The 14,011-nt window shown below is 33.2% G+C and overlaps 3 protein-coding genes across 3 annotated transcripts; 2 read left to right on the top strand and 1 right to left on the bottom strand.

Moving 5' to 3' along the window:
• Positions 1 to 3,854: 3,854 nt before the first annotated feature.
• Positions 3,855 to 4,271, bottom strand: LOC102585866 (B3 domain-containing protein At2g32645-like). Its single transcript, XM_006339739.1, has one exon. It carries the CDS (start codon positions 4,269 to 4,271, stop codon positions 3,855 to 3,857), a length of 417 nt encoding a protein of 138 aa, XP_006339801.1.
• Positions 4,272 to 5,366: 1,095 nt separating this feature from the next.
• Positions 5,367 to 9,385, top strand: LOC102582794 (probable F-box protein At3g61730). Its single transcript, XM_006339651.2, has 8 exons — positions 5,367 to 5,542; positions 7,290 to 7,489; positions 7,585 to 7,629; positions 7,750 to 7,914; positions 7,991 to 8,038; positions 8,296 to 8,466; positions 8,773 to 8,880; positions 8,971 to 9,385. The coding sequence occupies exons 1-8, from the start codon at positions 5,454 to 5,456 to the stop codon at positions 9,051 to 9,053; spliced, it is 909 nt and encodes a 302-aa protein (XP_006339713.1). The 5' UTR covers positions 5,367 to 5,453; the 3' UTR covers positions 9,054 to 9,385.
• A 74-nt stretch (positions 9,386 to 9,459) lies between these two features.
• On the top strand, positions 9,460 to 11,759 carry LOC102580010 (putative RING-H2 finger protein ATL21A). The gene is made up of 2 exons (XM_006339641.2): positions 9,460 to 10,313; positions 11,161 to 11,759. The coding sequence occupies exons 1-2, from the start codon at positions 9,620 to 9,622 to the stop codon at positions 11,583 to 11,585; spliced, it is 1,119 nt and encodes a 372-aa protein (XP_006339703.1). The 5' UTR covers positions 9,460 to 9,619; the 3' UTR covers positions 11,586 to 11,759.
• The last annotated feature ends 2,252 nt before the right edge of the window (positions 11,760 to 14,011 follow it).

Below are 14,011 nucleotides of genomic sequence, written 5' to 3'. Positions count from 1 at the left end.
TGAAATTGTTGAAGGTACAATAAATTTTTTTCTTAAAGATCTATACTACCATCTCTTGAAAACAAAATTCAAATTTGGTATGCCATTGTAAGGACATAAAAACCTTAAATTTTTTTTATCGCACCTTGATGTGCGGAGTGAACCAGGAAAAGAAGAAAATAATTAATAAACTTTTGACATGGGTTCAAGGATGTGCCGGATGACCTATAGAGGAATATGACTAGACTGGAGCCTCTTTTAATCCCAAAGACATAGATAACTACAAAATAATTAATTGCTCATATTCAATATGAAAGTATGAACATATTCTCAAGTTTACTGCAAGTTGTAAATACTTTTACTTAAAGTAATAAATGTGTTTCTCGACAATGCGATTGGAATAGAAGTGTAATTTCAAATTGAACTTCATCACTCTGATATGTTGTGTAATATTTTTCCCTTTCAAGTGTATATAATAAGTTGAATTGTTGTCCAATATGATACATTCTCCCTTTAATTTTTCATTTTAATAATTACTTATGATACATTTAAATGGGAAACTTTAAAATGATATATGTAAAACAAAGGTAGGGCCGAACTTTCTACACGTTAGAATTAGAATCATTGTTCACTTTTTTCATCATTTTAAAATTTATTTATCCCTTCACCAACGATTATTTATTTGTTAGAAAATTTAATGTCTCCAGTTGATGTTCATTTGAATCCCCAAAAATATGAAATAGTAACACTTTCTGGAAGCAAAAAGATAAATGATAAAGTCAAATTAAAGATGATTGATTGAAAGGATAAATGATAAGATATTATAATTATCATCTTCCTTTACATTATTAATATTTGTTACTACGTAATTTTGTATGTAAGATAATATAGTGTTTTTGTTTTAATGACTCATAGGTTTTAAGTATTATTTTATAAATTTTGTGATATTAAATTTCCGTGCGAAGCGCGAGTGATTTTACTAGTATAACTAAAAAGAAAACCTCAACATAGATAAGTACAAGAAAGGGGGGCTAGACCTTACCTTACTAATTCCAATGAGGTAAGAAACCTATATTAATTAACCCACTTGAAGAAAATAAGAGTTAGAGAGAACTAAGTATTCTATGATTATCACAGAGTTTACAATACACTCTAGAATGACATTAAAAATGAGGATTCTTAAGTAGTTAAAAAGTATAAAAGCCATGATGAAATTTGAGTAATTAAACTCAAACTTCGTTTTACAAAAGTATGAACTAAAAAAGATAGATTGCCCTTCTAAAGTAACCTGAAGTATTTTCCTCTTGTCTTCCTCTTCAAATTTGTCTAACAATACTTAATAGTTCATCAATTCTTCTTAGATTTGTTGGATCTTGTTTAAGTTGTGCTACTGTCATATGATTCTGTTTTGCCTGTTGCATTGATAGGTACCTTGGAACAAACTCCTCAGTCATCTTACCATCCCAACTATTTTTTTCTTCCACGCTTCTTTTTGTTATTGCGTTGTTGCCTAGGAGAAATATCTGCATCCCTAGTTGCATTTGCAAAACAATAATGCAAAATGTCCTCTTCTTCACTTTCCTCAAAGGTGTACTCATCTTGTAGGTTAGCAAATCTATTTGTGGAGAAAAAACTACTACCAACATCGTGTAGTTACTTGTTTTTGTTAATAGGCATAAGAGTAGTCAACTTTTTAACATGAGAACTCACCAACGCATCAAGAAGCTCTTTGTCACAAACATAAATCTTTTGAATATTAGTACATGTTAAAACCAATTGTCGCCCTATATGTAATGGAGATGAACCACTACTCTTAGGCACAAAAATTGATGATTCGGAGCTCAATTTTTTATAATTTGTGACATGTTCATCCTCTTCTTCCACTCGATCGGCCCATCGACTCTCACTTATAACACCTTTTTGCCCGCTAAGAGTGATCAAATTATTTATCGAAATAACTTGAGAGATTGAAACAATTGGTAGAGCATGAGAGTTAATTATATTAATTCTTCTTAGGATCAACATGAGGCTTAATTAGAGAGGCTCCTGGAGAATCAATTAGAGCTCTAACATCAACCGTTACCCATGCTTTATCAATTATATATATTAGACTCTCCAAGTTTTCTTATCACATAAGTAACAACTGTTTTAATGGCTACATCTTGAGTCAATAGCTTTCCAAAAGCCTTTGAATTAGTTGTCTTTTCTTGAAACTCAATCTTATCATTTGATGTATCTGCAAGTTCACTTCCTACCCTCGCGATCCCTGTAGCTGTAACACTTTATTTTTCAATAGCATTAAATTTAGTTGCTGCCCAACTTCAGTTTGGCATGTTTGCTATCCAGAATTTTAATGTTTCGATGTTGCAAACGAATTTCGACCAAGCACCTGACCTGCATTCGAACTAGATTGATCTTTACCTGAAATTACACATGTATCACCTTTTTTTTTATATGTTGCAAAAAAAAATGTCACCTTTCCACAATAAAAAATAATTTAGTCTTAAAATACTCTTTTTATTGTTGATGAAATGATTTATGGTCATACAAATGGTCAAATAATATTTTAGACCATAATTTTTAAAAAATAAATTATTTCTTTCATAAACTTTGTGTCAAGTCAAATGGTGTCATATAAATTGAAATGGAGGAAATAACAAAAGATGAGGAGAAAATAGACTATGCTTTACTTCATATCTTATATAATATAAAATCAATAGAACATTCACCAACAAAGAGAGCTTCAAGGAAGTTTACATACATGTTGAAACAATGTACTATCCTTAAACGAAGAGAATAAAACGCATTACAAAGATTTATGTGATAGAAATTATAATAACTTAGTAAAATTGTTAAATCATTATTATATATAACTCATTTTAATTAAATGATCATAAAATAATAAATATTTGAATATAATTTACATAAATTCTACATATTTTAAATTAAAAAAATGAATGATATTTTATACCTAATATAATATATATAAATAAAAGTAAATTACGTAATGTATTGTAAGGAGATGAGAAATATTTTGATTTATATAAAGATATGTCATATGTTAATTGTCATTATGAAACAACATAAAAATTATAAGAGATAATTTATTAATAGTTGAAAATTACTTATGAAAAAATAGAGTACAAACTGTATATTTAAATAAGTGTATGTCATATACATATTAGTGTAACGAAATTTCACACTACAAATTTATTTTCGTAATATTAATTCATTTTTCTATGAAAAGTTATAAATTTGACATTTTATGTGAAATCAGTTATAAGTATTTTTATATGACATATAGTAAGAAACTTTTTACTTTATAATATAGATTATAGAGGAGTATAACTTAAAAATAAATTATCATGTCAATTAAGCATATACATTTTAATTCTTAATACAATTTTTTTAATTAAAAATATCACTTAAATCAATTTTGTAGGTTTTAACAAATCAATAATTTAGAATTACCGTTAGACCTATGAAAATCAATAGCAAGTCGTGCAAATAAAAATTTATTCTACATTTTTTATAGATAACTTTGTTTTAATGAAAATTTATACGAAGTGTAACATCCCATTAAAATAGATTAATCATTACTCTTTATCCAAAACATTTAAGAAAAATGTAAGGTCCATATTAGATATCGCATCATCAAAATACACATGACCATTTAGAAAAAAAATGTTTTGTCATTATAAGTTAATGACCGCTTTTTGATGCCATAGAAACATTGATTGTAAGCCAAAGAAAGACGAAAAATTAAAACAGAAACTGGATCATACTTGGGTATTAACAGTAGAATTACATCAAAATATGGTTAAAAAAAAAATGAGGAGAGAGGAAAAGGAGAAAAAGTAATGACGAAAATGCTACTAGAACCTAATGATATTTATAGCAAAACAAGGTTTATTATTAGGCATTCTGAAGTGCCAGAGTTCAAGTAAATCTCCTTTTTGAAATTGGTTATCTCTAACAAGATTGTTCCATCCTCTGTTAAACACAAGTCTCCCCAAACTCTTCCATCCAGTAAACTTCATATCATGTAAATTACCCTTTGGATCCATTACACTCACGTTAATACCTCTATCATCTTTGTTTAGTATCTTTTCTCTCTCCAACCGAGTCATGTAGTGGATTAATTTCGAGCAGCACTCAACTGGAATTAAGAACCTGCTCAAGTTCGCGTTGATGTCCGAGTTCTCCAAGTATTTCCAGCCCATGTAAACCGGTCTACTCCCACGGATAGACTCAATAGCCAAATGCATACTTCTTGGAGGCAAATCTGCCATATTTATAAATCTATCGTTGTTATTGTTGTTCAATGCTGGAGACTGGAAAAATATTCGTGTTCCGAATAACATTATGCTCTTTACCTCTTTCTTCTCTGAGACTTTGATGTCATTGCCAAAGAGTCTTATTGTAGTCATGCTTCAATTGATGTTGTTACTTGTGTAAACTTTGCATTATATTACTACTATTTATAGAGGATGGTCATCCTTTTCCTATTTGTGTTTGGATTAGGAAAGTTTATGTTAAATTTTTACTTTTTTTTTAACAATCTGGTGCGCGTTAGGATTACTAGTTATAGTTAAAGTGTACATTCCATTAACGGACTAATAAAAGTTTCCTAATTCGCAACTCAGTAATAAACTTTTAAAAATATCTGCTTTCCGTAAATTTCCTAATTCAACACAAAAAAGGAAATTTACAGCAAGCACATATTTTAAAAAGTTTATTACTGAAAAAAATAAAATACATCGTTAATAATTTTTATCTGAAGCATATTGTTTTTTTTTATATTCAATGAACAACTGACAGGTTTTACTGAACACTTGATAATATAAATAAATTGGTGACCTAAAGGCAAAAATAAATTGGAAGTATTAAACTTTTGAATAATAAAATTTTTTACTTAAAAATATATTCTTCTAGTTTTTTATTTTGAAAGATGAAAATTGTTTATATAATTTGTAAAAATACATTTTGAAATGCAAAGTTATTTTTTCTTTTTATATGAAAACATTACTTTTTTTATGAACAATACTCCATCGTTTCAATTTATTTGTCGTATTTTGACTTGACACGCTGTTTGGAGTTTACTAAGAATATTTTTTTTTTTTTGAATCTTGTAATATTAAACTCAAAATAATAATCTATCAGGTTGAAAAATATATAAATAAATTAGACTTGAATCTAACTGTATCCAAAAAAATAATTTCATAAAAGCTACTAATAAAGGCACATTTAGGGACAAAGTCTCGAAGTATGGGCTTCAGGCCGAGCGTCGCAAGCACCAGAACGTAACAGGCTGAGATGCGTTCTTTATGGGCCTTCCTTTCCTGGGCCCAGCGGATCTTCCCTGACGAAATGAAAGCTTCTGTAGTTTGAATCCAAGCATTGGCGCGCCTATAAATAGCTAACACGTCTTCAGTTTGAACTTCGCATAGTCATTTCAAATCTTAGAGATCACCATGGGGAAGCGTATGAGGAGAACAAGACCGCTCTGTAGCTGTGTATCTCCTCGATTGAAATTTCTCACTCCTCACTCTATCTTCTCCTGGTTCTCTCTCTCTCTCTTTCTGCATAATTGTATTTTAATCCGATTGCAAAAGTATTTGAAATTGATGTTTTGTTCTTTCTGCATCAGTTTAATGCACTAAATTTATGAATTCAAACTAGAAACGAATTGAATTTTGAGCTAATGTTCAGCTGCTATGCTTGTACTGATGGCGGCAATTGTCAAATTCTATTTGACTGACATTTCGCAGTTCAATGCTCGCTGATGCATAAATTTGAGCGAGAAGCGCTTTCTATTTGAATATTAGTGAAAAATTGATTGCTGAAATTACTCCTGTAGTCGAATCTATTGCTTCTGTAAGTAGGCGATTTGATACTGTATTAATAGAGTTCTATTCTCTCGCGGTCTCATGCATATTTTATGGTATCTACAAGATATAAGTAGTCCGATTGAAAAAGTATGGCTGAGTAGATGCTTTGTACTGAATTTGAGCTAAAATTCTCAGCTGCTCTGCTTATGCAACTTGTGTTATATTGCATACTATAAAAATACGTTTATTGGTTGAACAGTTCAAGCTCTTTGATCCACAAATTTGAGTTAGACAATTCAATTATTAATATGGGCTAAATATTCATAACTGATACATTCTGCATTCGATCAATGTACTGTTTCTGTATGAAGGCGATCCGATACTGTGTTAAAAGAAGTGTTATTAGACTCTCTCTGACGCTGCATATTTCTATAATATGTATTTAGAAATTAAGTAATCCGATTGCTGAAACTTCTGGATTCAAGGGCTTTCTGCTTTCTCTAGGAGTTTAAATGCTCTATTTTCCAGAATTTAAATGCGGCACAAATTGCATTTGAGCTACAATTTAGCTGTTCTGTTTATTACACGCGCGTTAGTAACAACCATCAAATGCATTTGCTGATTGAGGTTTTGCAGTTCGATGCTCTCTGATCCACGGATTTGAGCAAAGAATGAATTCATCTTTGAATGTCAGCTAAGTAGATGATACTACGTCTAAGAAGGCCACTATACTGTATCAGTATTATTAGATTCTTTGTGTTGCCGCATATTTCAATTTTATGTATCTATAGAAGAAAAGAAACAATTGCGGATACATTTGAAATCAAGGCTTTCTGATTTCTCAATCAGTTCAACGCTTTATGTTCCATGGATTCAATAGTGGAGCACATTAATATCCTAGCTAAAATTCAGCTGCTCTGCATATTGACATGCGTGCTGTGCTGCAACTGTCAAATGTGTTTATTGGCTGAGGATTTGCATTTGAATGCTCTTTGATCCACAAATTTTCTAGTACTCAATTCAAGTTCGAATATTATCTGAGATTTGATAACTGATACTACACCATCTTTTCTATAAGAAGGTGAATAACTGTATTAAAAGTCTCATTCTCAACTCTTGTAAATACAATTTTTAGCTATAAATTCAAAGCTTTAATTTAGTTTTCCAAAAATGAGTTTAGAAATATCCTGGGTGGTGGATAAGCATAAGGTTGTGAATACAAGTTCAAGAGCATTGCTAATGGCTGTCCTTCTTTTGACGTCACTTTTGCCTATGTAGTACTGCGAATAAAAATCAAACAGTTTGCTATATCACAGAAGCCAATGCTTTGAACTCTAGAATATCAGCTTCTTTGTTCAACTAGTATCATCTGCATGACCATGAACATACCTGAGATTATCTTTGTTGGGTATCATATGGTAGTTATCAAGTTGGTTATGAATGTTGAGACTGAATTTATGGCTATTTGAATACCATAAGGTACGAAGAGGACTTGTGGACAGAGATTGCTAAGTTCTTGGATGGAAGATCTTTGGTGATGCTTGCATCAACTAGCAAGTGGTTCCATCGTATCATTATGGAGGACATCATATGGAAACATGCTTGCTTGCGAGACCTCCAGGTTCCTGATCCTGGAAAAGTAGCATTCAAATGGATCAACTTATATGCAGCAGCCTTTAGTAAGCAGTTTCTCTTTTTACATGAGTTTTACAGTTTAAATCAGAAGTGACATTGAAAATGTCTGGTTCTCTACTGTAACGAACACACGTTGCAGATGGATGTCATTCTTACAAGTTCCGCCAGCAGGATAAACATATTGGTATAACCCCTCCAGTTTTGCTCTATATGGTGAATTTTGGTATCAACACACAGCACTGAGGTGTTGCCAATTTCTTTCAATGGTTGCTGATACCTTTAAGTTGTTTGAACGAATGATCAGACTGGATGCGCATTGGAGCATTTTCCTTTGACTCGCAAAATGCACTCCTGACAGAGAATTTGATCCCTCCCTTGAAAGTCCTTAAGGAGAAGACAACAGAGAAGATGTTGGAGTCAAACGGGTGCTGTGTGGTCAGAAATGTCAAGAGTGGAATCTGGATTGCTGGTAAATTTCGTGGTTGTGTAAAAGAATTTCTCATCAGCATTACTTTTTAATCCCTTTTGTTATTTGGTTCTTCCAGATTTGCAGCTTGTTCGTTGCCCAGTCTGTGACCTCAACACATGTGATGGTAAGCTGGTTGGGTTTTTCATATTTTAGAAAGGAACGACAAGGTTACTGTACCTTCAGAAGCTTAATCAGTTGGAAGGTTTTCTACTAATTGAACAGTGGACAGCAAATTGAACCATTGCCACTTTATGTTTGTGCAAATTAAACTATTCCATAGTTGCTCCTTTTGGGTTTAGTCCATTCCCCAGATTGCTTTTCCTGCCTATCCGAAGTGCTATAAAGATGGCTAATAATTTAATCATGTGTTATTCTATGCAGGAACAATGCAGGTATTAGATGCAAGACATATTGAACTGTTTCTAAGTGAAGGATACCAGGATGGAAGCTGGGATTATGAGTTGCTAGGTTCCCACAATGAGAAGAAGCAAGCTAATGGAGCCTCTGCTGGTATATTTGATATCAAACATCTCAAAGATCGCTCAACTTCTGGTAACAGCTCAATTCACTGAAATAGTTATAAGTTGCTGTTAGCTTTGCAATCGAGTCTAACACGATCAATTTCCAAAATTTAACTGCCAAAACATAGAAGCTTCATTCTGGCCCCTTCTTGGGTTCTTCATGAATCAGTACAAGAACACACAAACTTTTCAGAATGTAGATAATTCATAGTCACGTGAAATTATTGGAAAGACAACTCCTGTTACTTTAGATCCTGATAATGAACGAAGGACCATGACTTATTCTTGATATGAGATTTAATTTTATGTTGCTGTGTCATTTGTAATGCATGTTCAGCTGTCCTTGATCTCAAGTCATGGGTAGGAAAGCCCAATGATTGGCAACCAAAAGCTATGATAACCTCTTATGCAGTAGCAGTTAACACAAACTTGCAAGAGAATGAAGGTATATTAACCCTGGTTTCTTCAATTTTTATGAGTGACAAACTGTACTTCAAACTCTCACTCATTACTTACTGTTATATTGTGGTGGCAGGTCTTCACGTAAAATTCCATGTCATGAAGTCCGGGAAGAATGGTGAAATTGTTTCAATCAGAATGTCAGAGCAGCTCCAGTGATTTTGTCAACTACTACCAAATATAATCTTACAACAACTGCCAAGTATAATCTTACTGTCTACAAACCAGAGTTCATTTTTTCAGCAAATATTAGCTATAACTCCATAAATACAACAATCAGCCCCTTATCAACAAGTTTCAAAACGGGTTGTACTCCACCTAAAAAAATGCATATTTTGTCAGTAGACGATTTTTGTTTGTAATATATTACTTACTAGCCAAACTAGCTCAGGCAAAAATCATAACTTGCAGCCTGACTTTTCCTTATGGCTTATGCTTTCTTGTCCTCTAATAGAAACCACTTAATAATAAATCAATTGATTTTTTAAGTATCCACTTGCTATGAATTTCCAATAGCAGTATTTAAAGGAAGTTGAGCTGTTAACATCCTCTTTATAAGTACATTGTATAACTTGGCTTTAGTAACATCTTTGTCGGGTCAAAGTTATGACTTTTGAAACAGCTAATAAGTTAATGAGTATTCTGTATGGTTTGAATATTTGCCTTGGCAAACCACTATTTCTGATGGGGGGTTTGTCCATATCCAAATTGACTTTCTGAAATACATGGACATTCTGAAGTTCATCTCTTTCTCTTTTCTGCTCTGCTTAACTGTCTATGCAAGGTACGATTGCCCAGATTCTATTTGTGGGAATAACCACTTTGACATACGATTTCCTTTTGGAATAGAAGGGCGCCAGAACCTTCAGAACTGTAGCTATCCTGGTTTCAGTCTTAGATGCAGCAATCAAGGTAGATCAATTCTAAGTCTTCCAGGTGCAGGAGATTACTATGTACGTGACATCGATTACCTAACCCAAGAAATACAACTCTACGATCCATCTGATTGCCTCCCAAAACGTCTGATGAATTTCAGCACTTCTTTTTCTTCTTCTTCACCTTTCAAAGCTGTTGCCTATCGGAACTATACTTTCTTGACTTGTTCAACCAATTTGGTTTTGAATCGGTTAAATGTCATCAGTTGTCTAAGCAATTCCACTACTTCAACTTTAGCTACTACTTCTTCAAGTGTTGCGAGCCAAATGATAAGTTTGTATAGCTGTAGCATAATCAACAATTCATCCGTTCCTGCTTCATGGGCATTTCAATACCAATCAGATTTCTTAACGGACCTTATTACTGATCTTGTGTTAACATGGGATGAACCAAACTGCCAAGAGTGTGAAGTAAACCAAGGTGTTTGTGGGTTCGAGAATGCCATTATCAGAGAAATTCAATGCTTTGATAGTCCTGGAACAGGTAAATATTTTTTCAATTAGAGTCTCCTTTCGTTTATTCTTCTGTTATTCCAATTGAGTAGCTAAGAGTAGAATCAGTCAAGCAATTATGCCTTAATGGATGGGGTTGACAATCTGTCTCCTAGTAACTCACCCTTAGGACAAACTATACTTGGGCAATCACATAGTCGGATTTCAAGGGTAGGTGAGAGTACTCAAAAATAATGTAATTAATATGTTTTTTTTACCCCTCCCTTGGTTACTCGAGCTCACAACCTTCGGGTTGGAATTGAGGGGTGCTTACCATCGGAGCAACACAACACCCTCTTGTCAATTAATATGGTTAAGGACTCATTGACTTTGATTAGTAGGAAGTTTTTAGAGTAAAGTTGGTTTATAATGGATAATGTGGAAATAACTGTAGTACTTATCCTGATGTTATATGAATCTAGTATTACTTGTCTCAATGGGAATAAACATTTTTACATTAATCCCAAATATTGGTAAGTGCATTTGGCAAATTTGAAAGGCCAATCTGCCCCTTATTATAATACAGTAATCAAATGTCAATCCTTTTGAAAAAGCTGACTTCTATTCAAGTAGTATTGTATTATTCAGCAACTAGCTGATTGATTGAGATCGTGCAAATGAAATATGTCATTGTATAACTTCCGTATAGATTGTAACAATTCAATAAACTGATAGTTAATTAATTAGTGAAATAGTCCAATAACTTCATATATCACTCAACACGGTTAAACGACTGAGCCTGGTGTATTAGCAATTTAAGTTATATTAACAATAATAAATCTAAAAGATAAAATATGAGTACGTTTTTGCCTCAAAATTACCATAATTTTCACTTGCAGGTAACAAAAGGCCGGTTCAACAAGTTCTCAAATTTATTGCCATAACCTTGCTTATTCCAGGCATCACATGTTTAATTGGTGTATCATGTTACTTCTGTTTGGAGTATAGCCGATCCAGCCGCGCCTCCACTTCAATCCAAAGCATCACCACCAGAACAACAGTAGCACCACAACCGGCTACCGGCCTCGATGACTCGACAATCGAGTCCTACACAAAAGTAGTCCTAGGAGAGAGTGGGAGAGTTCCAGGTCCCAATCATGGGAGTTGTCCAATATGCCTTGCAGAGTACCATCCAAAAGAGATAGTGAAGTGCATACCTGAATGTGAACATTACTTTCATGCTGAATGCATTGATGAATGGTTAAAGATTAATGGTTCTTGTCCTGTTTGCAGAAACAATCCTTCTCCTGCTCATGTAACTTAGCTTCTTCGTAGTGCGTAGTTTGTTTTACATATTGCATTTTGAAATTTGTAAATTCCAATGTGAAGTTGTACATATGTTTATTGGGTGTAAATTAACATCCTTGTGGTTTAGAAGAAGCTTAGCTGGTTCTCCTTATTCAAATACTTTGTTCACATGCCATGTCCAAAGATTGAAGTTTTCAGATAAATTTTGTGAAATTTTTTCATTTGCTTCTCTTTCATGGGCATTTGATAGTGTCTACTACGACCTTTCTTTAATTTTGTGATGATTGTTATAAAAAAGATATACCTTGGTTATATTTTGTCTCATCAACACGACTTCTATGATTGGCTACGAAAACCTATGATAACCCCTTATGCAGTAGCAGTCAATAAATTTGCAACAAATGAAGTCAAGAAAGAATGGTGAAACTGTTACCATCAGAACATCTGAGCAATTTGGTAGGCAGAAAGTTTTCGGATATCTGTACTGCATAGTTGTAGGTGCCTCAAATGGACTCGCGAACCACCATTAGAAAAACAAAATCAGTAAATACCGGATATATAACTCTTTGAATGACACAATTGCTCCACTTACAACAAGTTGCAAATTGGCCACTCCACCAAGTTATACGTAACAAATTCAAATAAATGCAATATTGTTGCCAAGCCATTCTTGTTTTGTATACAATACTAATCATTCACATTAATCACAGGAAAAAAAATTCATATTATGTATCTTAAGTCCCTCAATTATGGTTTGTGCTTTCTTGTACTCGCAATCTCCCATGGAAGCGACTTAAAGATAAACTAACACAACTATTAAAGCATTTACTACAACTTGTTATGAGTAATCTGTATCCTTTCAGCTTTATTCAGGCTCATACATGATACATGTCCTTACGTTTTTGTATTCACTTTTTTTTAATTGTAGCATTTACCTGCGCCAACATGTCCTCTTCTACACTCCATTCAACTCTATAATTCAAGTTGGATTTTATATATATGTTGTTTGAACTGGCTCATTATAACATCTTTGGAATGAACACCAACTCAAACTTTTGACTTTTGAAACAACTGCAGTTATAAATAAATGGAACTCTCTATGCCCCTTGGCTATTTCTAATATAATCAGTCTGTCCATATCGAAAGTAATTCTTGAAACATATGGACAATTTGCTAGTCCTCTCTGTCTCTTTTCTTCTCTTTTCATCTGTCTATGCAAAAAATGATTGCCCTGGGGTTTCCATTTGTGGAAATAATCCTTTTGAAATACGATTTCCTTTTGGATTAGAAAGTCCACAAAATCAGCACTGTACATATAATCCTGGTTTCAATTTAAAATGCAACAACCAAGGCAAAGCAATTATAAATCTTCCAGGTGCAGGGGATTTCTATGTACGCGATATCAACTACCTCACGCAACAAATTCAACTCTACGATCCATATGATTGCCTTCCAAAACGGCTTACTAAATTTCAACTTCCTTCTTCTTCTGTCTTCAAGCCAGTTTACTATCGAGACTATACTTTCTTGACTTGTTCGACAGATTTGATCAAGTCGTATCACAGTGTACATATTATTGGTTGTATGAGTAATTCTACTAGCTCAACTGTGGCTACTTCTTACGGGGGTTTTGTTTTATCAACAATAGAGAGTGTGTATAGCTGCAGTGTAACATACACTGTGTCTCTTCCTGTTTCGTGGACTGATGATAAAGAGGACATTTTCACAAGTAAGCTTAATAATGATCTCGTGTTAACATGGCCTGAAACAGGTAAATATCTTTTTATTCATACACTAGTATATTTTCCCATTTACGTTGGCTAAGAGTGTCAATCAACTCTGCTCGAATCTTGATTAGCTTAAGTTGGCAATCAGAGGCAGACTCAGGATATGTAGATGCCGTGGTCACCATTATCTTAACATAAAGCCAACAAAATTTTCAATGACTGATTAAGGGATAATACCATGTTGAACTGATCACTTGATAGCCTGAGCTGTGACAAAAACACAAGTATATTGGTAAAATATGGTTTCTGCACTAAATATAATTAAACTTTAACATAGTTGATACAATTTGAGTGAATGGTATAACTTAGTGATTAAGGTTGTGAAAAATGTATGATTAAATATATACTAATACCTTCTTAGGGTATATACACATATTTTAAGTTAATGAGTGTAGGTGCAGTTCCACCATTCACTGTGGGTCGGCCTCTGAAGGCGGTGAATACTTTCAAGATAAATAAGTAAAATAGGAAGAATAATGTCATTTTATGCATTGATTTTGTGAAACGACAAGTATTAAGAAATATCTATTTTTAGTAAGGATGCATATAAATAAGAATAGAGGGAGTAATTGATTATACAATTAGAAGTAATTAGTTAGAATTACTAGGGTTATTAGATAAGAGTATTCAACGAAACCTATGAAGTTTTTTGGGG

Source organism: Solanum tuberosum, unplaced genomic scaffold (assembly GCF_000226075.1).
Source record: "Solanum tuberosum cultivar DM 1-3 516 R44 unplaced genomic scaffold, SolTub_3.0 scf00010, whole genome shotgun sequence".
Classification (NCBI taxonomy): domain Eukaryota; kingdom Viridiplantae; phylum Streptophyta; class Magnoliopsida; order Solanales; family Solanaceae; genus Solanum; species Solanum tuberosum.
The sequence above is the reverse complement of the archived record's forward strand: the minus strand, read 5'-3'. Positions and strand labels throughout refer to the sequence as shown.